A 25,595-nucleotide genomic window follows, 5' to 3' on the forward strand; every position below is an offset into this window, starting at 1 on the left:
CAGAAAATTGCTTTACGGTGTAATAAATGTTCTGATTAGATTCCTATTTTCACCTTTAACATGCTCAGGTGGTTCAACCTGGGAAACCTAGTCAGGGTTATTACCCATTCTTGAAAGGTCACACCAAGAGTCCAAGAATTTTTAGCCTGAAAGATACTTTAAACAAACTATATATTGTAAAAATTTTAAATAATTTTCAAATCTTACTGTTGGCTTTCTTGCAGCTTCTCCTTAAACCTGACCTATTTCCTATTTCAGTTTCAATTTACTCTTCAGTATGAAGTGTCTGGTTCAGTGATTCTTCTATGACAATGCCCTTGTTTGACATCTGCAGAGATGAAACTAATTTTGTATACTTTAAAATAAGCGCAGTATAACTTGAGGCAAATAGGGTTTACATTATGCTATGTTCAGCATATTTAATGACCATTTCTAGTGAATAATATAGACTCCAGGATGGGGTCTCCAACATTCCTGTACTCATGAGAATAGTGAAGGTCACCTCATATACAGGGATGTTATGGATAAAAGAATCACAACATTGCAAACAAATGGGGACAGTTCCAAATTCAGTATCCGATTTCATTTAGGGGATATGGGCTTCTACTTGTTTTGCAGGAATGACTTAGATGATTTTTATCAATATTACTGCCTTTGGGGTGGACACGTGATTTTAAGGTGTTAAACATATAAATTAAAAGAAACAATAAATCACAAGAGAGCCAGAAAAATAGATATATGAAATAGATACATTTTTGTTTTCATGGCATTTTTACAGAAAAGTATTCCTGTGAGATAATGCTTATTTTAATAATGAAGGGTAATGGGTGGGGTCTTTTTTTTTTTTTTTTTTTTTGAGACAGAGTCTTGCACTCTCGCCCAGGCTGGAGTGCAGTGGCGTGATCTCGGCTCACTGCAAGTTCCGCCTCCTGGGTTCACACCATTCTCCTGTCTCAGCCTTCCGAGTAGCTGGGACTACAGCCACCTGACACCACGCCCAGCTAATTTTTTGTATTTTTAGTAGAGATGGGGTTTCACTGTGTTAGCCAGGATGGTCTCAATCTCCTGACTTTGTGATCCACCCGCCTCAGCCTCCCAAAGTGCTGGGATTACAGGCGTGAGCCACTGTGCCCAGCCATGGGTGGGGTCTTATCAACCAGGGGTGAAATAAAATTTTCAGTTAGAAATAAAATTTTTGTGGGCTATTCCCTAGCTAATACAGACATTAGCTCCAGACAGACAGTAGATTGTGCAGGTGAGGGCTGTATCTATCTTGTCCTTGCTACATTCCCAGTATCTACTATGCAGTAGGCACTAAATAAACAGATGCTGAATAAATAATATGTAGAATGCTAAATACCAATGGAGGCGAAGTGTAAGATAAAAATAAATGGGAAGGGAATGAGGATAAGATAATAGAGTGGGGACTGCTGATTCCCTACGTGGGAGTAGTAAACACAAGTCAAAATAAAACAAGTACCGCACAAAATAGTCACAATATGTACAAAGGTGTCTCACAAAATAGGAGAATAATAGATTATTATATGCAAATGTTAAAAGTGAGGAGGAAAAATGGGATTTGTATGCTTCTTTGTTTTTTAAGACAATATTCTAAAATGTGTTCTCTAAATAATTTTTCAACTTGAAATTTAATTTTTAGTTTTTCTCCACAGAACCATGTTGAAGGATGCTTTTAAATACGAAAAATTCAGACAGCATCTTCATTGGGTGTAAATAAATACATGCACTTGATTTGCAAAGTCAAAAATGCTAAATTTTATAGCAAAAAGCAACAAGCTCTTAGTCTCCTTCTCCTCTTCATCTGCTGCCGATGCAACCCCTTTAAACCCTCTACTTTCCTATTGTAACCAACGAGGATTTTAGTTCTCTTCCACTTTACTTCTCTTTCCCCCACACTCTCAATATGGCAAAACCACAGTTGTTAAATCCTTAGTCTGTGTTCATTATTATAATGCAAATGCAGTCATACTCCATTATTTCCTTTCTTATGTAACTTTTGTTTTTTTCCCCAGAGTTAATGATTATGCCTTTTTTTTTTCTTTTTCATTGTCTTACCCTCTTCCTCTTTACATTGCCACCAATATATTTTTTCATGGTGCTCAGGTGTCCATGCAGCTGCATGGGCACCAGTGGCCTATAGCCAATGTGTCATCTGGTTGAAGCACGCCCTCTCCCTGCTTTTATTTTTTATTATTTATTTATTTTATTATTAGTATTTTTTGAGATGGAGTTTCACTCTTGTCGCCTAGGCTGGAGTGCAATGGCGTGATCTTGGCTCACTGCAACCTCCACCTCCCAGGTTCAAGCGATTCTCCTATCTTGGCCTCCTGAGTAGCTGGGACTACAGGTGCCCACCACCATGCCCAGCTAATTTTTTTGAATTTTCAGTAGAAACTGTGTTTCACCATGTTGGCCAGGATGGTCTTGAACTCCTGACTTCAGGTGATCCACCTATCTCGGCCTCCCAAAGTGCTGGGGTTACAGGTGTGAGCCACCACGCCCGGCTTCTCACTGGTTTTAGTATCATCCCTGGGCAGCATGAAAAATCCTCTTGGCTTTGTAGGTCTACCAGAGACATCCCTCCTGGCACCTTTCACCCACCACATCCAGTTTTGGCTGGCTGCACTTTGGACTTGCTGTGTGGTGTTCTCTCTGGGAATTTTTGTCATCTCCTTTCTGTGCTGAATGACTTGTTTCCCAGATCCCATGGGTTTCCTTTTTTGTGGACCATTCCCTAGCTCTGGGGAGCATATCTGCCCGGACAAAAGATAACCAGTGGGTAAATCTTGTGACTCTGCATGCCTAGAATTAAGAAATTTCTGAATTCTAAGCTCACACAATTGAGAGCTTGACTTGACTGTTATAGTACTTGAGGGTGAAAATCATGATGGTATCATGGATGGTATTACTGTCTTCAAGCTTTCACTGTCACTGTTTAGAAATTTAATGTCATTCTGATTCTACATTATTTAAATGTGACATGCTTTTTTTTTTGAGATGGAGTCTCGTTCTGTCACCCAGGCTGGAGTATAGTGGTGTGATCTTGGCTCACTGCAGCCTCCGCCTCCCGGGTTCAAGCAATTCTCCTGCCTCAGCCTCCCGAGTAGCTGGGATTACAGGTGCCCGCCACCACGCCCAAGCTAATCTTTGTATTTTTAGTAGAGACGGGGTTTCACCATGTTGACCAGGCTGGTCTGAATTCCTGACCTTAAGTGATCCACCTGCCTCGGCCTCCCAAAATGCTGGGATTACATGTGTGAACCACTGCACCCGGCCAAATGTGACATGCTTTTTATATTTGGAATCTTTATGAATTCTTTCCTTATCACTGGTGTTTTGGGATACCCAATGACTTCACTTAGAGTCAGTCATTCTTTTCATTCATTGTGCTAAATACTTGGTGGGTCCTTTCAATCTGAAGATTCATATCCTTCAGTTCTGGGAAATATTATTGTATTATTTCTTTGATAATTGCATCTATTCCCTCTTTTTAGAATTCCCAGTGGCTGGATTATCTCCTGGATAATCTTTTTTAGCAGATATGGAAATCAGGAATGCATTTTCACTAAGCAAGAAATAAAAAGCAAAATGAACTTCTAAAATAAAACATAGTCCTTTAAGCTGAAAATTTTGCTATTTCTGTATTCATTTATAAACCTATCCTAATAAAAGAAAAAGCCTTTAAAAGCCAAATAACAAGAAAACTATGCTATATTAAAGTGCTGATGATTAATAATCATTAATAATATAGTTGTCTTACATGTATAGTGCTGCATAGTTAATAAACTTCCATTTAACCCTCAATGTAACGCTATTAGGTATATAATTTGAATTTTCCTTCTTGTTCATTACATTCATTTTGATACTTGAGCCAAAGACCTCTCTGAAAAGTGGAAGTGCCCTCATTTCATATCCCTTCACCATTACAGTTATATAAAATCACCACTTAACTAGAATATTTATTTCCATAGCAGTTGTTTTAGTTCAAGATAACTAAAACAGACTAACTTGAAAGCAGAATACTATTCAATCTCAATTTAATTTAATAGCAAAAAACTTAAATTTTCACTTGAATTTTGAATGGAGATAGACACATGATATTTATGTTTATCGGGCTCCTACTATATGCAAGCAAGCACTGTACTTTTATATATTCTCACAGGTATATTACCCCCATTTTATACATGAAGCAACTAAGGAACACGGAAGGCTATTTTCTTTCCATACCAAACACACCAAAATCAATTATGCTAAAGTATTTAAAATAAACCACACAAATTACAACATGCAAAGAAATCCAAAACCATAATGCAAATTTTTACAGAACACATTCATCTGATAACTTGGCTTGCAAACACAACAAATGACATTAGTAACTGGCTAAGTATCAAATTTTAAGAACAGACTTTTTCATGCCTTATTTTGAATAATCAGTTACCTCAAATTGATTGAAGTAGAGGTGCAGAAGTAAGCCAGAAATCCTACCAAGATATTGCCATTGAGAAAGAGACAGAAAAAAAGAGAGAAAGAACACCAAAGACAGAGAAATAAACAATGGTCATCTTTACGTCAGGTGATTTACTCAAACTACTTTAAGGTGATTAAGTGGGAAAGTTATGACTAAATGACATTTTCAGGTATGTATTATTTATTAACTACCTCTCATTTTGTGATCAATTAAGAGATTCAAAATATCAAGTATGGAAAACATAAAATATCTTTTAAATTATTTACTTGTTTTCCAGTATTAGAAAAATAAATATACAGCAAAATGCCACAATTTTATAATGGTTTGAAATAAAAAGCCACCTTTATTTGTTGACTTAATATGACATTGGATTAAAAAGTTAAATGAACAATTACCTTTACTGCTGCAGTAACAGCAGCAGTAGCTGCAAGGTTTAAACCTTGCCGTCCAAAGTTTACCATGGTTTCATAGCCTCGTTCCTTTGCTTGTACAATATAATCATCAATCTCCTGGGGGAAAAAGCCACAGATGTTAGTTTTACTTAAAAATAGTGTTAATAAGCCCCAAACTAGAACATTCTCCCTATAACAGTTTCATGAATTTTATAGCATTAAGCATGTGTTGATAGGCATTTCTTTCTTTTCTTTTTTTTGAGAGCGGGTCTCTTCCTTTTGCCTAGGCTGGAATGCAGTGGCATGGGACAATAAGCGTGCACCACCATGATGAAATAATTTTTATTTTTTTTGTAGAGATGGGGTCTCACTATATTGCCTAGGCTGGTCTCAAACTCCTGGGCTCAAGCAATCCTCCCACCTTGACTTCCCAAAGTGTTGGGATTACAGGCATGAGCCACTGCACCCAGCCCAGGCGCTTCTTTTTTTTTTTTTTTTTTTTTTTTGAGACGGAGTCTCGCTGTCTTGTCCAGGCTGCAGTGCAGTTGCGCAATCTTGGCTCACTGCAAACTCCGCCTCCCGGGTTTACGCCATTCTCCTGCCTCAGCCTCCCGAGTAGCTGGGACTACGGACGCCCGCCACCACGCCCAGCTAATTTTTTGTATTTTTAGTAGAGACAAGGTTTCACCATGTTAGCCAGGATGGTCTCGATCTCCGGACCTGGTGATCTACCCACCTCGGCCTCCCAAAGTGCTGGGATTACAGGCATGAGCCACCGTGCCCGGCCTTTTTTTTTTTTGAGATGGAGTCTCATTCTGCCGCTCAGGCTGGAGTGCAGTCGTGAGATCTCAGCTCACTGCAACCTCCGTCTCCCAGGTTCAAGCGATTCTCCTGCCTCAGCCTCATGACTAACGGGGATTACAGGCATGCACCACCATACCTGGCTAATATTTTTTTTGTATTTTTAGTAGAGGTGGGGTTTCACCATGTTGGCCAGGCTGGTCTCATATTCCTGGCCTCCAGTGATCCACCCACCTCAGCCTCCCAAAGTGCTGGGATTACAGGTGTGAGCCACCACACCTGGCCTCGGCTTAGGCATTTCTAAAAAATTATTTACGGAAGTAATTTATATATCTTACCCTTTCCTTTGAAGAAAGAAGTGGATGAAGGAATTTTCTATATATTAAACTTGCTCCTTTGGTATAGGGAGAAAGCAGCCATATGACAAAAGCAATCTTCAGCTCATAGTACAGGGGAAACCTAATAAGAAAAACATTTGGAAATAAACTGCCAGTGAAAAATAAACCACTGTAGAAATCACAAAAACACCTTTTAAAAAGTTCAGTCACTATGCTGTTTTTTTTTAATTTTTTTTTTTGAGACGGAGTTTTGCTCTTCTCATCCAAGTGCAATGGCACCATCTAGCTCACTGCAACCTCCGCCTCCTGGGTTCAAGTGATTCTCCTGCCTCAGCCTCCCCAGTAGTTAGGATTACAGGTGCACGTCACCACTCCCAGCTAATTTTTGTATTTTTAGTAGAGGCAGGGTTTCACCATGTTGTCCAGGCCTCGTCTTGAACTCCTGACCTCATGTGATCCGCCCACCTTGGCCTCCCAAAGTGGTGGGATTACAGGCATGAGCCACAGCACCCAGCCTATGCTAAGTTTTTGAATGTAAAAGTTAGTGATCTGGAGACAACTGTGTTTGAATAATCTTGTTTCAACTATAGGTCAGTTCATGAATGTGTGACCTGAGAGATTCCCCCCTCATTCTAATACAAGAATCTTCCTTTGTAGTAAGCATAGGAAAGCTGCCAAACTGAATGCAGCAGTTAAGAGAAGGCACTAATACCATTTATCCAGTGCACAAGGTATGGCCACCCTATCTGCAGAGCCAAACTGGCAATGGAAGTACATGACCCTATCTCATATGATAGTTGTGTCTATCAGAGAATGACTTCATATGCTCCAAGTGCACAATGTCTACCCCATACACACACGTCTTCATCTTTTTCAGAACTCCAAAAAAATATCCCTTCCAATTTCATTTGGCCAGAATTGTAGCACTCTGCAGACCTAAATTGTTCACTTCCAAGGAAAATACAAAGTGTTACAGTGGGCCTCCCCTGTTGGCCCAGTATACTTCCTCAACCAATGACTATGGCTTTAACCATGTGACTTGCTTGCTTTGGCCGGCAGAAAGTGAACATGATACATATCACATGCAAGCAGAAGCTTTAGAACACCCTTTGACTCCCTCACTCCATTACCCTCAAACTCTTGCTTTAAGCTTTTGCCTTCTGGCATGAGAATAGCTGCTTCTTCAGCCTTGGTTTAAGGGGCCAGGTGAGGTGCTCACGACTGTAATCCCAGCACTTTGGGAGGCCAAACTCGGAGGATTGCTTCAGCCCAGGAGTTCAAGGGTGGGGTGAGCTATCATCATGCCATTGCACTCCAGCTTGGGCAACAGAGTAAGACCCTGTCTTTAAAACAACAACAAAAACAACAGCAAAAGTGACCTGACCCCAGCAAAGATGCAGTCAACCATTTGCCCTCATGTAGCTTGAACAAGAAATAAAAGTTTGCTTTTCTAAGCCACTGTACTTTTATGGTTGTTTTTTTGCCACAGCAAAAGTTCACTAATATATAATGAGAGGCTCAGTATCTTGTTATCTGTGAGAACCACACAAATGTAGTCCATTTATCACTAGGATAAATGATAGCTGAGCAAATTTGAGTTCTTCTGTCAAGGCAGGCAGGTAGAGAGCAGTGAGGATGACTTACTGTGTAGTCAACAAAGAAGTCTCTGCCACACTGCAATTACAGGAGTTTCTGGATTCAGTTGTTCATGTTAAACATTTTCTACATCGTTCACTTTTAAATAACATATATAGCCTACATTTGCAATCAGAAAAAAATGAAGTCTTAAAAAAAGAACTTGGAAACTTAGATGTAGCATGGTTGGGGATCTGTGCTCTGTCACTTAAAAACAAAGAGACCCCCCCCCCCAGCCAACGAAACCCCTATACCAAAAATATAACAGATAAATGAATGAGCTTTGGGGCACAGGAAGGGAAATTTTTACAGTATTTCAAATCAGAAGAGAGATACAGTGACGTTTGCAAATAAACGAAGGTTGTTAAAAATATTTTAGTATGATGACTTCTATTTTTCTCCTAGCAAATCCAATAGGACCTAATATGCCACATGAATAGGAGAATAGTAAAATGGGAAAGAAGCTTAAGGAGAGAATAGTAAAGGTTTGAAACAGACCCAGGCAAAATGTAAGTAGACACTGACCAGGAGCAAGTAAAAATAATGAGGTTCAAGCTGATACCTATGTGAGCAGCTGATTAATTTTTTCAGCTGCTGAATTTAGCAGCCCAGTTAAAGAAGTAAAAAAGAGTCATTTTAGCTGGGTGCAATGGCTAATGCCTGCAATCCCAGCACTTCGGGAGACCAAGGCGGGCAGATCACCTGAGGTTGGGAGTTCGAGATCAGCCTGGCCAACATGGTGAAACCCCATCTCTACCAAAAATAAAAAAATTATTACATGGTGGCATGTGCCTGTAATTCCAGCTACTAGGGAGGTTGAGGCAGGAGAATCGCTTGAACCCGGGAGGTAGAGGTTGCAGTGAGCCAAGATCGTGCCACTGCACTCCAGCCTAGGCAACAGAGCAAGACCCTGTGTAAAAAAAAAAGAAAAAAAAGACGAGTAATTTTTAGGCTAATTTAGACAGCAGGTTTGTGCATCAAGGGTAGATGAAGATATCAGCAAGGTAGTAAACCAAAATATTTGAAAAGGACAAGTTCTCAAAGTGATTGCAGGGTTTAAATGGAAATGCACTACTGAAATATACCACAGGGAGATTTGAGTTGTCCAGTTAAGTACTGCTCCTTGGTAAAATGTCAAATCCCTGAGTATATAAACACACTTTAATTTTGCCTCATCTATTTGGAACAGAGCAGCCAGGAAGCTGGTGCCGAGTGGGTGTCCACGTGGGTGCTGACGTTTTCCAGTTCAAATGTTTGTAGATGAGAGTTTTAAGGATAGGATAAGGGAGGGGGTGCTAAAACCAGATACTGTGGGCTTCAAAAGCGGAGTCATTTAGGAAGTGATAAAGGAAAATGTTCTGAAGTCATCAGTGCAGAAAAGGATGATGACAATCAACTTTCCCTATTCCAAGATACTGGGGGAAGGTGTGTGGGAGGTGAGCAGGGAGCAGTGCATGGGGAGGAAGATGAGCTGCCTTTATTTGATGGGGCCTAAAAGGAAAGTAGTGTTCTATGGGAAAGCAGATGACAAAAACAAATGGCTGGATAATTAGGTAACTTGATGAAAATCACTCAGTTAATAGCAAGAGCAGGATAAGAACTTAGGACACCTGATTATGAGTCTGTAGTCTGGCCCCTTCTCAATAGTAAAACTTACCAAGCAACTGTTTGATCTGCTACTGTTTCAATCACAGTATAGAGAGCAAAAACAATCCAGTACATCATCCATCGAACCTGGAAATAATAAAAATACTCATGAAACAACAGACGAAAATTATTTGCAACTCTGAATAATATGTATGTATGTATCTATTTCTGGATTTCATAATAATTTCATATTATGTATGTATTTCTGGATACACAGTATGTTGGGTCAAATGCAGAAAGTGATGGTTTAATTTTCAACAGGTTTTATGTTTGAGTTCTTTACATTACTACATCAACAGTCTTGGGATAGAAGGAGCAAAGATTAATAAATCTCTGGGACTTGATACAATATAATCTAGGAATCTAAATCAAGGAATTGGGAAAACAGGAAATATTTTTCTTAATTGGAAAAAAGTTCTTTAAAAGACGTTATCTACTTGCTTCTTTATGAAGACTATAAGTTATTTATTTTTGTTTTTTGTAGAGACAGGGTAGGCTGAAGTGCAGTGGTACAATTATGAGCATGACTCATTGCAGCCTTGACCTTCCAGGTGCAAGTGATCCTCTTGCCTCAGCTGCCCGAGTAGCTGGGACTACAGGTGTGCACCACCACACTTGGCTAAATTTTTTTTTTGTAGAGATGAGGTTTTGCCATGTTGCCCTGCTGGTATTGGACTCCTTGGGCTCAAGCTATCTGTCCGTCTCGGCCTCCCAGCGTGCTGGGATTGCAGGCATGACCCACCATGCCTGGCCTTAGCTATTTAATTGTTACATAAATAATATAGTATGATATGATAAGACTACATTTAATCTTTATTAGTCTTTAAAATTTTATATTCCTTATTTCCCAATATATATAAATTGTTCAGAAAGCAAAGAACAATCCTGGGCTTCTTACTTCTGTTAATGATGCATCCATAATGCTAGTTACCCAGGTGGACAGCATAAGGTTAATCTTCTTCCTCTTCCCCTGATGTAAACCTGTAATCTCTCACACATCTTTCCCCTTCTTCCACTCTAATTCCACAATGGTAGTTCAGGACGTTTTAATCTCTTCTGAATCAGGGCATGCTGAATGGTCCCTGGCACTCTGCCTTCTCTTGGGATCTATCCTTCTCAAAGAAGCATGCCGGATTAATGTTTTCTGAGTTAATTCTCCCAAATTTATATTTTTTCATTGACCTCAGTACACAGAGTTTCTTGTCTCTCAAGTGCACTGGAGTTTCACTTACGATTAAAATCTCTGCTTTTCTGTGCAGTAATAGTAGCAAATACACAATGCCATGCCAACCAGGTGGCGAGGAATTACGTTGATAAACATATAACATAAATTAATTCATTTAATCCCTGTAACAACCTTTACAAAGTAGGAAATATAATTAATTCCATCATCGATAAGAAAACAGTGGCAAAGAGAGGTAAAAGAGAAGTCATTTGGCTAGGATTTGGGTCCAGGCTGCCTGACTCTGGAACTGGTTAACCCATTATACCAGGCAGAGAGAGAAGATGTGAGAAACTGCCCAATGTAGGGTCCAAGGATGACTACCACTTTCCTTGTTCTCACCTCATGAGTGACAAAAAAATTTAGGTCCTTATATATAACTGGGAAATTGACCTATTAGTTTTAATACAGATACTTGTTTGGGTATTTCGTAGGCAATATAAAACGATAACTCAAGTAGCTTTTTCAATTGTCTATTTACATGAACAACCCAATAGAAAATAGCCATGAATAACTTCTGAAGCAATTGTATTGTGAAATATGAATACTGCCAATTTGTTCTAATTTATAGAGAATCCTGAAAGCTTAAAAAATTTCCCAGAGCAAATAATAGGGTACATTATCTATATTTGAAATATGAGGAAATTGATTTATAAAATTATCTTAAATGTTAAAAAAGTTAAGACTAATGTTTTCTTTAGTTTTCCACTTTTCATGAGTTCTTTTCAATCTCTCCCTGCTCCCAATCCCAAGCTTTTGTCCAAGTATGGGGATTTTCTTCAGGTCTAAAATCCTATGCGGGTCTCTGTGTGTGTTATCTTTTCTTCCCTCCCCACTCCCTACCCATTTCTTTCTTTCTTTTTTTTTTTGAGACGGAGTCTCACTTTTTCGCCCAGGCTGGAGTGCAGCGGCGTGATCTCGGCTCACTGCAAGCTCCGCCTCCCGGGTTCATGCCATTCTCTTGCCTCAGCCTCTGGAGTAGCTGGGACTACAGGCGCCCACCACCACGCCGGGCTAATTTCTTTTTGTATTTTTGGTAGAGACGGGGTTTCACCGTGTTAGCCAGGATGGTCTCAATCTCCTAACCTCGTGATCCACCCGCCTCGGCCTCCCAAAGTGCTGGGATTACAGGCGTGAGCCACTGCGCCCGGCCCCTCCCTACCCCTAAAAGAGGAAATGATGCTCTTGTATGAGTTCATTCCCTCAGTCCTTCCAAATCCAAACACTAATTTAGTACTTTCACTTCTCAGCTGTATTCATAAGGTTTTTTTTTTGTTTGTTTTTGTTTTTTGAGACAGAGTCTTGCTCTCTCGCCCAGGGTGGAGTGCAGTGGTGCAATCTCGGCTTACTGCAACTTCCACCTTTCTGGTTCAAGCAATTCTCCTGCCTCAGCCTCCTGAGTAGCTGGGATTACAGGCACACGCCACCACGCCTGGCTAATTTTTTTGTATTTTTAGTAGAGACGGGGTTTCACCATGTTGGCCAGACTGGTGTCGAACTCCTGACCTCAGACAGTCTACCTGCCTCAGCCTCCCAAAGTGCTGGGACTACAGGCGTGAGTCACTGCGCCCGGCCCATAAGGTTATCTTTTAGAGTCAATCATGACTATAGGCCTCCCTCCTAAAAAGAAACAAAGGAAAAAATGACTACAAACTGAACAATGTGCTTTTGTTAAGCTAGCAGGGATTTGGGGAATCATCATGCTTTTTTAAACTAAACAACCCTTTAATGAAAAAAATAAAAAATAAAAAACCTGTAAATACATTACAAGAGAAACTGTTCTGGCTGAGTCTCTCATTCATTCTACCCTAGACTCTTGAGGAGACTCCAAGAAACCCTTGTGCTCTATGAGAAGAGTTTGAAAATAAGTAATATGGTGAACTCCTCTCATTTTACAGAGGGCCAAAATCAATAAGTTGCTCAAGATCACTGCACTAGGAAATGGCTGAAGGAGGCACAGTCCACCTTGAAGCCCAAAGGATGCAGCTTTTTAAACAAGCGGCTGCCATCAGACCAGTCTCTCCAGTTCTCTAGGATTTCTTGGCTCTCTCCCTCTCCAGTACTCAGCACAGAGACCTCAGTGTAAATATTATCACCTCCTTTCCCAGGAAAGTGGAGGCTTAAGTGAAATATGGCTCACTTCACAGAAAATTTAATAAATTCACAGAAAAATAAAAGCATTTAAGTAACTGCTTGCTATTTTTCATTATTTCACGTTTTCATTATTTTACAACTGTGTTGATGGTTGTGATCTTCCAAGGGGATAACAACTATAAGTAATGCTCCACAAATTGTTTTAATTTACTTGTTAATAGGGTTGAGTAGAGGCAAAAGGACTGTACAGATAGTAGCCATTTGCTGATATTCCCTGAATGACGAGTTGTGGAATGAATTAGAGCTGCTGCACAGTCCGAAGATTTCAAAAGTAGCTGTGCTTCAGTTAAGTGCTTATTCAATTTTCAGATGAAGTCATCAAATTAATTTTAAAACTCACAAAATAAATATGTGCTTTAAAATATATGTTTTTTTCTAAGAAAGCAAAAATTATGTCTGTTTAGGTTGTGAGAATATTTAATAGTGTCAAAAATAAAAGAGAGAGAAAAGGCTTCAACTTTTAGTTAAACACCCAACAGCAAATTGTCTAATCAACAGGGTATTTCTAGGCATTTTCCTGGTGAATTGACTACAGTTCTACATATGCAAACCCCATGGCTTTAATTTGTTTTTAATTAATAAATTCTTTGACAATTTGGTCTCTTGAACCTATGATTTTTTTGTTCTCATCACAAATATGAACCTTAAATATAGCTGAATATAGGCAAAAATTAAATAAATTCAATGACCATGTATTATTCATGGAAGCAACCATAAACAAAGTTAACCTTGAAAATATATTGCTTTCTTTTTTTCCATTAATGTATTTGGTTGGGAGTTTATACCAAATGATTACTCAGTGATGCCTTTATTAAAACTACACCTCAAGGCCATTCAGCCTGCTGTTTAAGGTTTTGCTCAAAAGAAATAGCAGAAAGAAGTCAAAGTCAAAAAAAAAAAAAAACCCACAAAACCTAAATGTATGTGACAATAAAGGAAATATTCTTTAGATCAACAAAAAACATTGATAACAAAATGCAGTATTAATACCAAAAAATTGAAAGGAAACCAATACACTATCTTATGAACATATGTAACCAAATATAATAGAAAGAATTGCTGTTAAAATATGTAAATAGAAGTCAGTAATTTATCAAGTGACTTTAATAAATCACAAACCACCTTTTAAGCTACTGGGAAAAAAGGTTACTAACTTTATTGATAGAAATATATTATCAGGGAAGTGAGAACAAACCGTATTTCTTTCCAGTTCAGAAACAATTGGTAAAATCAACAAACTGTTGTTTAGATATCTTCACAAAAACAGTGAATAATGAGAAAGCTATACCCAATATTTTCTTAAAAGTCCCTTTGGCCCTTGTCAATCTACAAATCCCCCATTCCCAGTGGTGCACAATTTCAACCCAGATGACAGTTCATTTTCAGAAAGGGGGCTTGTATTATAGGAGGCTCACATAACATAGGAATTGCCCGAATACTCTGCACCTCCCTTCTGTGTAGCCTAGTCGATAATTATAAACAACTCAAGGAAAGAAAAAAAAATTTCCTTGATCCCAGAGAACTTAATTATCCAAAAAGGTGAAGTTTACACCTATAAGCACTAAGATGGGGACACACGCACATATATCCTCCTTTTCATTAATCTTTCATGTAAAACATAATTTAGTCAATTCTTGAGGACTCAGGTGGCAACATTAAAAATAACACTCACTGATTCAACTGTAAGCAAATACTACCTGCCTCATGGCATGGGAATAGAAACATAAACATGATAGTTCCATCCTCAAGGATTCAACATTTCACTGGGCAGAAAAACATGTAAATAACTATGATTTTTAAAATGCGTGAGTGCACCTGTAGTTCGAGCTACATGGGAAGCTGAGGTGGAGAACTGCTTTGGCCCAGGAATTCAAGGCCAGCCTGGGCAATATAATGAGATCCCGTCCCTAATTTAAAAAGATGTTCTGGGCCAGGTGCGGTGGCTCACGCCTGTAATCCTGCCACTTTGGGAGGCTGAGGTGGGCGGATCACTTCAGGTTAGGAGTTCGAGACCAGCCTGGCCAACATGGTGAAACTCCCTCTCTACTAAAAATACAAAAATTAGCCAGGCATGGTAGCGCGTGTCTGTAATCCCAGCTACTTGGGAGGCTGAGGCAGGAGAATCACTTGAACCCAGGAGGTGGAAGCTGCAGTGAGGTGAGATCATGACACTATATTCCAACCTGGGCAACAGAGCAAGACTCCGTTTCCAAAAAAAAAAAAAAAAAAAAAAGATGTTCTGCTGTTCTTAGTACATTAGACGTCCTAGCTCCCAGTATGGGTCAAAATCCCAATATTTGGAGGAAAGTTTACTAAAGGGATTATTTATAAATCTGTGTGCAAGGTTCAAGAACACCAATAAAGGATAGTGGCGAGCCCCTGAGCAAGCAACTGCAGGAATTGGTATTATATCTAGGTGAGAAGGAGGTAGGGGAGGAAAAGGCTTCCTGGAACCCAAAGATGGTAAGTAGGTGAGAGCTACAGTCACAGCTAACTGGTGGTGGCAGCGAGGGGGCTGGGAGAACAAATATTGTGACCTCATACTTTTCCTGTCTTCTGATCTTGTGCAGGGGCCTCTCATGGGCCAAACCCAAAGGAGGCCAGAGATGATCCAGCCTGTATAGATCAGTCTCCTGGGCCATAAGCAGCAGGGCAGAGAAGTATGGAGAGTGGAGGGGAAGCTCCACTGGAGGGGCAAATAGAAGGTCCCAGCACTACTAAACCTGTTAGCCCTTTGAAACACCCAGAATAGAAATCATTTTTCATTACCTCCTCAGCTCAGATGACCATCACCTCCTGTCTGGATTATTTCAGTAGCATCCTAACTGGTCACTCCATTCTTTTGACTCTATTCTGCATACAACAGTCAGGGTGCCTACTTAAAACAGAAGCCAAATCATGCCATTCCTCTGCTCAAACCCCTCCCATGGTTCCCAATCATTGCTTACTACAGCCTGGAAAGCCCTGTGTATCTACGTGGCTCCAGCGATCTCTCTGGCCTCACCTGCTACTGCACCTCCTGTTCTGTTCTGCTCCAGCCACACCTGCTCTTTTACTGGCCCTGGTATGTGCTGATATGCTCCTGCCTCAAGGCCTTTTGCATGCTGTTTCCTTGTCTAAAATGCATTTCCCCCAGTTATCCATGTGAAGAGCTTGCTCACTTGCTTCAGGTCTGTGTTCGAATATCTCCTATCAGAGAGGCGTTTCCTGACTACCCTCTTTAAAATATCAAAATCCTTACTCCCTTATTCTGCTTTATTTTTCTCTTTAGCATGTATCACATATCATAAGCACATCTAACAAATACTTGCTTTCCCCCCTTCCTCTGCTTTTTCCCTAGTAGAATGTAAACCCCATGATGACAAAGACTTTTATTTTGATCACTGATGAATCATCTGTGCCTGGCATAAAAGGTGTAAATAAATGTATGTTGATGAATTGGTGAATGAATGTGGGAATGCACATAGCTTAATGTGTTCCTTTTTGTAAGAACTGCAAAAGGCTAGAAAGTAGATAGGAGGTAAAAACATGATGAGTACATATAAATTAATCTTTTAAGAGATTTTTTTTTTAAGGAGAAGGAATAAAAAATAGCATGAGGCAACACGAAAGCATGTTTATGTTCTCAAGGATTTAACGTTATACTGGAGAGATAATGAGATTCAAATTATGAGAAAGCAGGAATATTTAATGGAACAAGATCCTGGATGAGACAGACAAGAATAAGATTAGGAATACAGAGGGAAAAGAGTGGGCTCAAAAAAGAAGCAGGGATACCTCTTCCTCTGGGACAGATAGGAAGAAGAGAGTGGCTGTGTCCAGAAGAGAGTTGAAGGGTTCATGGGTTAGGCCCTCTACCTTTACTCTGCAGTAGGGGGTATATTAGCTGTTAAGGCTGGACATGAGTAGGAAGGTGAGTGGATTTCAGAACAGCAGTAAATGTTTAGAAAAGATGTTTTTAAGGATGGGAAAGGGAGTTGTCTAGGGAAGAGCTGGAACAGACTATGACCAATGGTGCCTTCACCAGTTCTGGGTGCTGGTGCCAGAGCTATAATGAAAGGTCTAGGACAGTGAAACAAGTATGAAAAGTCTAGGACAATGAAACAAGAGAAGTATGGATATGACGTACTGCTGTCCATAAAAGGCAGAATGACAGAGTGTGGCTAGAAAATGGCTGAGCCAGGGCCTGGGTTCCTCAGCCCCTCTTTGCAGGTAGATGAGGAATCTGTCGAGTTCTCACCAAAAGAATATGAGGTAAGGCTTTTGAGAAGTGGGGGTGTCTCTTCCACTTGCTCTTCCTCCCTTCCTGCTGGCTGGGATGGCAGGGAGCAGAGCACCCTTGGAAGCTATGTGTTGAAGATGGGTAGAATCTGAGTTTTCAAATATTAATAGTTGCATGGGGAGAACTTCTTCATGAAATGAGCACCTAACCAGGACTTTTATGTGAAAAAGAAATAGATTTCTATAGTTCTTCAGTCATTGCATTATTGTTACATACTATGATTATAGCGGCTTAGCCTACCGCAGTATAAGAGGTTACACTAATCTCTGTAATAATGAGAGAACAAGGCCACAGCAGCAGTGGTTCCAGAATTAGGTAGGCACTGGTCATCATACTATTAGCTGCCATCTGTGGCAGGGCTAATGCCCGGACTTGTCGTGACAGTACTACAATGATTGAGAAATGGAGAAGGAGACCACATTTTAAGCAACTGTGGTTGAGATATCCTTAGGGAAGTATTTTGGAAGGAAATGAAGGGTAGGAAGGATTGATGTTCTCATGCAGCAGACTGAGGCAGAGCTAGAGGAATACCATTTTAAATTATTATTGTGATCCCTTGGCAAGTGTGGAGTCTGTGTGAATTTGTTAGCTATCATCTGCATTCAGTCTACATGGCTTCAGCAGCAATCCTCTTCTACTTTCAATAGGCCAAGAAATCAGATAAATGAACTTGTTAGAAATAGGCACAATATTTCAAGTAAATATATTCTGAGTGGGAGGCCAGTGAATAAAATGCAAAAAAAAAAAAAAAAAAGCATAAACGTCAGTAGGAAAACTCTATAAACAAAGATGTTTGTTGTTTTATTTTGCTTACTTTGTTTTCTTTGCCAAGAGTGTATTTAATGCCTTGTACAGTACCTGGCACAAAACAGAAGCTCAAAAATACTTATTAAAAGAATTAATAAGCCAGGTGTCGTGGCTCATGCTTTTAATCCCAGCACTTTGGGAGGTTTAGGTGGGAGGATTGCTTGAGCCCAGGAGTTCCAGACCAGCCTGGGCAACACAGCAAGACCCCATCTCTACTCCTACCATAAAAAATTAATTTTTTAAAAAAAGAACGAATGAACTGGGTTAACTTGACAAGTGAGATTATAATTTCCATTTTTTCTAATTATTTGGTAATAAACTTCTCTTTAAAGTGGTCACAATGAAATGGCAATCATTTTCACTACTGGAGCACTTTACCTACTATATTTCTTGTGGCTAAAGAAATGTGATGAATATTTTCATTTAAAATAAAAATATATAAATAAAATAATCCTCAAATGGAATCTTAAAGTCATTTAAAAATCAAAAGAAATTGATTTTCCAAGGAAATATGCTCTTATAATTAGTCAAGTTCTTTTGAAGAATATGGAGTCATCTGCGATATAAAGTCATGGTATTTAAAATTACATTCTGATTTATATAGTGCATGGATCAGATTAGCCTACTTAACAAGCCAGCACTTGCTTTATTATTACTCAAATCCATAAGGCTTTTATAAAGACTTAGCATTTCAGAAATCCAGACGGTCATGTGAGAGTTCTTAGCTTCACTCTCTCAAAGGAATTAGAGGATATTTAAAGCTGGAGTGAATATTGTAAAATGAACATACTCCTAGGCTAAATTTACTATCAAGAAAACCATGCTTCATTTAATAGGTATGCATTTACCTACCCTAATGCCAAATGAAGAGTTAGCTTCATTTCATGATCTCTTAACATTTTCAACAAAACAAGATTCTACGATTTACATTCTTAGAGAAAACTTTTGTGAAATTGATTTAGATCCCAGGATAAACAAATAAAGCAAACAGAAAGTAAGCTGCAATTGTAAAATGATCCTCACGATTTCCATCACAGAAATTGAGAGCAATACACAGGCCCCAAGTATACAAGGAAATATGGTATGGTTGGAGGTACACTGCTGTAGATTTATAAGAGCCATAGATAACAGCAGTAATGGCATCTTAACTTCAAAGTATTTTTCTTAAATGATACCTTTATATAACTTGTTATACTATGACCAGTGAGATATTATGATAGCAATGATAATGTTAAATGTTATAATTGTAATAATTTACACTTGTATAATAAAAAGAAAAAATGTGATATATTAATTTGATAAACATTACTTAGGGCCTACTACAAACAAAGCCTTTGACATGAGATAGTCATAAACCTTGATGTCAAGGTTTTCCTACACCCACAAAGCTTTCATGGGGGGATTAGTATAAGATAGAAGGATAAGAATAGGTGATTACCAGCACAATGTCTGATTCAACATATAACTACTAGTATTTTATTACATTACATATTATTCACTGCCTTGCATAAATAAAATTTCTTTATTTCCAAAAGAAAGCCTTTCCTAATTACCCTGACTCCCTCCAGAGATCATATATAATCCCTGTGTACTGTACTTTTCCTTTGTAACATATCCATATGGTTGGTTTATGTAACAACCACCCCTGCCATTTGACTGTAACAACAAAGAGGGATCAAAAGTGCCTTGTTCATCTTCATATTATCAGTACCTAGCACCCTGTGCCTGGAAAGCAAGCACAATGGATGGCTTCCACTTCTTACATTTTAAGGTCTGAATTGATACATGATCCCAACAAGTAACTCTAAACTGCAGGCAGCAGTTTATCACATATAAAATAGCCTATTTTTTCAGAGTTAACAGAGATTAAACAACTCTTCAAACTCTCTTAATTACAGACTCTTTGAATTATGAAGCTATTAATGCTGGTCTTTAAGAAAAAATGAAAAATCACACATGCCTAATGATTCACTTAAAACCATACTAAGTAAATCCAGAGCATAACATGTTAAAATATGCTTCACTGGAAAAAAAAAATCTCTGAGTCTAAAAAGAAATAAACACTGCTGAATTTCAGACCACCCAATGAGAACTTTATTTTCTGACCATTACTTGTTACCCACTCAAATCAATTCACCCAAAACATTCATTCTACACCACATTTCAGAGACAACAGAGAGATCCTCTGATACAGATTTTTTTAGAGACAGTATAGAGTTGAAAAGATCTATTCCTGATTCACTAACTTATCCAATAATTTGGTTACTTCATAATGATTTCCCCCCCCCCCCAACCATTAAAAACAAAGAGGAACAAAATGTGAGAAATCAAATAGAAAAGCTCCCTGTTTTATCCAACCCAGATGGCTTGGTTATGGGATTTTTCTCAGAGCTGTGCCAAGTTAGAGGCATGGTTGAAAAAAAGCTATTTGAAGTTAAATCCAAAGTGACTAGAGACTGTGGCTGAAAATAGTTTGTTTTTTTGTTTAAAAAAAAAGATGGGGCATGTGTTGGGGGTGAATATGTTAGCTTAGGATTAATGTGAGCTCCCTCAACTTTGGGGTACTTCTTCCCCCACGCCCATCTAAGTAGGTTTTAACTGTCAGCACCTCCCCAGTACACCAATGACTGGGAGTTCTACTTTCAGATGCGGAACTGGCAGCAACATTGTTTACCTGTAGTTTCTAATTATCACTGCCAAAGACCTCACAGAATATCCTGTTGCTCTGAAGGAGAAAGCCTCACATTATATAAATGTATCTGGTGTTACAGTGAGTTAAAATGGGGCCGACTGTATATAGAAATGGATACCTCTGTCGCAACATTGCACTGGTCTTCCCCAGTGCTCTTGAATCAGAGAAGCCTTATATATCTCAACCCTGACCTCAGTAGAGTCTAAGAAACTTGAGAGATGGGAAAGTACAGATATGTTTAAAAATTAGATGTTAATTAATTTAAAAGAAGTGTTAAAGATGCAAAAATCAGGAACTGCTTAAGGGAACTGTTCCCAGGAGCAGAATTTAGGAAGGAATGACTTCTCAGTCCCAAAATAACTCTCTCCATCAACACTGGCTGAGAATTCATACTTCACTTTTTATATTATTTAAAGTTCTATTGATTTATTTGGGATAATAAGCATTTGTAAGAGACACAGTTCCCTTTTAACAGGACCACACAGAATTTCTCGGGATTTTATATGGGAAAAAAGACTATTCAAATATAGACTGGGCTACACAGCCATCCTACTGGTTATCTTAGTTCCCATCCCAAACTGTCATCCTACTTCCTTCTTTCTCTTGGTCTTGGTCCCACTTCTTAGGCACCTAGGCCTTTTCTAACTTCACATAGTCGACTCCATCTGGCTCCTTCCACAAGGGACCTTAACCGAGCCACCAAAAGAGATGCTTCATTCTCTAGGTGTCTGGCATGGCTATGGCTGACTTAGTAAATGAAAAATTCCATTCTTTAGGGAAGATAACACCCCCTATATACTACTGTTGCTTTATAGTAGGTTTGACAGCATACTTTAAACATACAGTAAGTATTTAAATGTCAAGAACTGGCCCTTATAATAGTAGGACCACATGGTCTCCCTGAGAAAGCAAAGACTGATAGAAAAAAAACTCCAAGGGCCGGGCGCCGTGGCTGATGCCTGTAGTCCCAGCACTTTGGGAGGCTGAGGTGGGCAGATCACGAGGTCAGGAGATCGAGACCATCCTGGCTAACACAGTGAAACCCTGTCTCTACTAAAAATACAAAAAATTAGCTGGGTGTGGTGGCGGGCACCTGTAGTCCCAGCTACTTGGGAGGTGGAGGCTGAGGCAGAAGAATGGTGTGAACCCGGGAGGCAGAGGTTGCAGTGAGCCGAGATCGTGCCACTGCACTCCAGCCTGGGCAACAGAGCGAGACTCCATCTCAAAACAAAAAAGAAAAAAAACTCCAGGAAGACAAAATCTCCATCATGACTGAGAACAAACCTGTGTTATCAAATTACTTCTCTTCAAAGGCATGTGCAATCAACCACACAGAGAGAAAGTTCACATTTAGGTGAGTGGGAGATGGGGGAGGGCAGCAAGTAACGGAGCACAGAATACAGGATACATGGGTAAAGAAGGGCTGCCTGAGTGCCACAGTGGAGGCCTAAGGAAACAGAGGTGCACAGAGGCTGCAGAGAGCTATGAAAGAAGGGTGGGTGATTATAAAGGGAAACTTCACTGACGGAGACATTTGGTCTAGAGCCAGCCACAAAAAATGGAAACTAGGAGAAAGTCCTACTCAATAGTCTTACTCCCCTAATTGTATCTTATAGTTAATTTTGCTAAAATATTATTTTTCTATAATATATTCCAAGTTGCTAATCAATCAATTTACATAAGATGTTTCTAAAATCAACTATTCATTTACATAAACATATATGTTTTTAAAAGCACACAGCGTAGTAAAGGTGTAGTGAAGGGTTGCCTGAGTGCCACAATAAAATAAGATACTCCTTAATCAGTGGTTTTCAACTTGGCTGTGGATAGGAATCATGTGGTGATTACAGTTATATAGATTCTGAGGCCTCATCATCACAAGGTGCAGAGAGAGGGCAGACAGATGTTTAAAAGGCAAGCTCCACCAGTGGTTTTGATGTGTAACCAGAGTTGAGGACATGCACAGAATCTTTGCGATGTGAACTGTGGTCTACAGACTAGCAGCACTGGCATCACCTGGAAGCCTGTTGGAAATGCAGAATCTGAAGCCCAGGCCAGAACTATGAAATCAGAATCTGCATTTTAGCAGAATCCCAGGGGATTGGCATGATCATTAAATTTTGAGAAGCACTGCAGTGAGAGGCTGTGCTGTGCATGTTCTGACAGTATCAACTAGGGAAGGTGGTGCCATTTCCGAAGAGAATGTAAGAGCCTTGGGTTTAGAGAAAAGACAAACTTGGTATTGTGAGATAATCTGTTCAGTGTAAACATTTAAAATGTACCCTTACTTTCATAATACTGTTTGGGCACATCATCATTTAAAAGAAAAATACCAAAAAGCTAAAAAAAAAAAAAAAGGAGCTGAGCCTTTAGCATACTTCTCAGAGGCACTGTTCATAGCTATCAATTGAGTAGATAAAAGAATTTTAAAAAATACAATTTAAAAAACTCTATTCTAATAGCAAGAGTTTTTTTTTTTTTTTTTTTTTTTTTTTAAATACAGGGTCTTGCTCTGTCACCCAGGATAGAATGCAGCGGCACAATCATAGCTCAGTGCAGCATGGAACTCTTGGGCTCAAGCGATCTTCCTCCCTCAGCCTCCTCAGTAGCTGGGACTATAGGCATATGCCACCACGCCCAGCTAATTTTTCCTTATTTTTTATTTTCTGTAGAGACAGAGTCTTGCTACGTTGCCCAGGCTAGTCTCAAACTCCTGGGCTCAAGCAATCCTCCTACCTCAGCCTCCCAAAGTGCTGGGATTACAGGCGTGAGTTGCCACACATAGCCAAGAGACAAAATTTAAGGTAAATATTTGTATAATACATTTCAATGCATTTTAATTTTTTATAGTTTTTCAAAAAAACTTTATCATTTTACATTTCCATTACATTTTGGGTGCTTTTAAAGTTATGACGTTTTGGAGAGTGATTTTATTTTATGTATTTAGCTACAATCTTCAGGAATAGCTCTAGCTTTTATATTTTTAGGAGGACCTTTCACGGTGTGATGGCAATCTGGTTGACAATCTGATTATTACAGCTGTAGTTGGTAAAGCACTATATTTTTAAAATTACATAATGGAAAGATGATGTACATGTCTGGGTATTCCAAAGACAGATCCTAGTATTGTGTGAAAGGGGAAATGGAAATGTCATTGCATAAATAATATAATCTTTAGCTGAAAAGGAAAAAACAGGTCTATCTGATATTATTAGAAAATACTCTTTTTAATTTGTTTAGAGGCAGGGTCTCTCTCCCTTAGGCTGGAGTGCAGTTGCATAATCCCAGTTCACTGCAGCTTCAGCCTCCTGGGCTCAGGTGATTCTCTTGCTTTAGTCTCCCAAGCAGCTGGCACTATAGGCACATGTCTCTATGCCCGGCTATTTTTATTTTTTTTGTAGAGGTAGGGTCTTGCTATGTTACCCAGGCTGGTCTGCTGGGTTCAAGTGATCCTCCTGCCTTGGCCTCCCAAAGTGCTGGGATTACGGGCATGAGCCATGGTGCCTGGCCCATTTCTTAATAAAAATTATAGGTAGTTTAATATTTTCTATGTCACTTAAATTTAGTACTGCTTGCTTAAACTCTTTTCTTGTTTTTCATTTTTTTCAGTCCTTTTCTACCTTACCCTGTACCTTAGTTATTTCAAGTGTTTATTTTATTAAACTTATTCAAAGAAACTCCTAGATACACTAATTTACCTGATTGTTTTTATTTTTTGTTCTTATATTGCTTTATTCATGCTACATTTCTCACACATTCTTTTAATTTTGATTTTTCTTCCTTCCTTTTCAAAATAGTCTTTTAAAGCTATTATAGCTGGATGTAGTGGCTCACACCTGTAATTCCAGCACTCTGAGAAGCTGAAGTGGGAGGGTCACTTGAATCTAGGAGTTTGAGACCAGCCTAGGCAACATAGTGAGACCCCCATCTCTAGAAAAAATTCAAAAATTAGATAGGCGTGGTGGCACACATCTGGAGTCCCAGCTACTGAGGAGGCTGAAGTTGGAGGATAGTTGAAGCCCAGGGTGTTGAGGCTGTGGTGAGTTTGATCACACCACTGCACTCCAGTCTGGGCGACAGAGCAATACCACCCTCTCACCTCAAAACAACAACAACAACAACAACAAAAAGCAGCTATTATAGTCAAGAATATAAATTATGATATATATTACTATCATTTCAATTTTTTATAATTAGTTTATTACTACATTGCTGATTTCTCTTATAGTCAATGATTATTTCTCCTGTGTGGAAATTATTGGTATTTTCTTCAAAGTAGTGAGGCTATGTTTTCTGAAAAAGGGAAGGCAAACACTGGCTGCCTCTGAATTCGGGTCTCCCTGCAGTGAGGGTGGTAGCAGTTGAGTTTTCTGGTTATTGTAGCTTTTATGGTTTTAAACTATTCCATCACTAGGGATTAGGATGGGGGTGGCTAGGCCTCCCTCCAACTTACTTCTTAGCAACATTTCCTTTAATGGAAACAACTGTTTCAGTCCCATTTAAAATGGTTTAAAAAATCCATTTCCATTGGCACTACAGTTGGTAACATTCTTCCTAGATTTTAGCAAAAGCCTGATTGCTTAGCCTCTTAGGTTTAAGTATTACTGTGAGAATTTCTTTTTCTATGTGTATGTTTTCCAAAGCATTTTCATTGGAAGCTAAAAGAGGACAGGCAGCTGTGAGTTGGCTAGCTACATTCTAGTGTGAACACTGTGGAAATGCTTTCAATTTACTTCAGAAGGGTCAAGGGTTCCTTGAATTCACATTCTAAAATTTTGGATCAAACTCTGTTAGGCATTTAATTTAAATCCCCTTATTATATAATCTTATTCAAATTTAATACTTACTTTCCTAAAGTTAGATCTGTTGTAATAATCCCCAGGTGATCATAAATTGTTTTTAGAAAACATAATGAAGGGCCCGGTGTGGTGGCTCAGGCCTGTAATCCCAGTACTTTGGGAGGTTGAAGTGGGGAGATCACTTGAGGTGAGGAGTTTGAGATCAGCCTGGCCAACATGGTGAAACCCCATCTCTACTAAGAATACAAAATTATCTGGGCATGGTGGTGGGTGCCCGTAAACCCAGATACTCGGGAGGCTGAGGCAGGAGAACTGCTTGAACCAGGGAGACAGAGGT

General features: G+C 39.2%; 1 protein-coding gene across 1 annotated transcript in view; it reads right to left on the reverse strand.

Moving 5' to 3' along the window:
* Positions 1 to 25,595, reverse strand: part of REEP3 (receptor accessory protein 3) — a 104,429-nt gene that overhangs the window by 20,948 nt on the left and 57,886 nt on the right. Inside the window, exons 3-5 of the mRNA XM_054436438.2 lie at positions 9,313 to 9,389; positions 6,021 to 6,141; positions 4,885 to 4,998 (exon numbers count right to left, since the gene is read on the reverse strand). Coding sequence (XP_054292413.1) covers positions 4,885 to 4,998; positions 6,021 to 6,141; positions 9,313 to 9,389 — 312 coding nt within the window. The remainder of the gene's footprint in view (positions 1 to 4,884; positions 4,999 to 6,020; positions 6,142 to 9,312; positions 9,390 to 25,595) is intronic.

Source organism: Pongo pygmaeus, chromosome 8 (genome assembly GCF_028885625.2).
Source record: "Pongo pygmaeus isolate AG05252 chromosome 8, NHGRI_mPonPyg2-v2.0_pri, whole genome shotgun sequence".
NCBI lineage: Eukaryota > Metazoa > Chordata > Mammalia > Primates > Hominidae > Pongo > Pongo pygmaeus.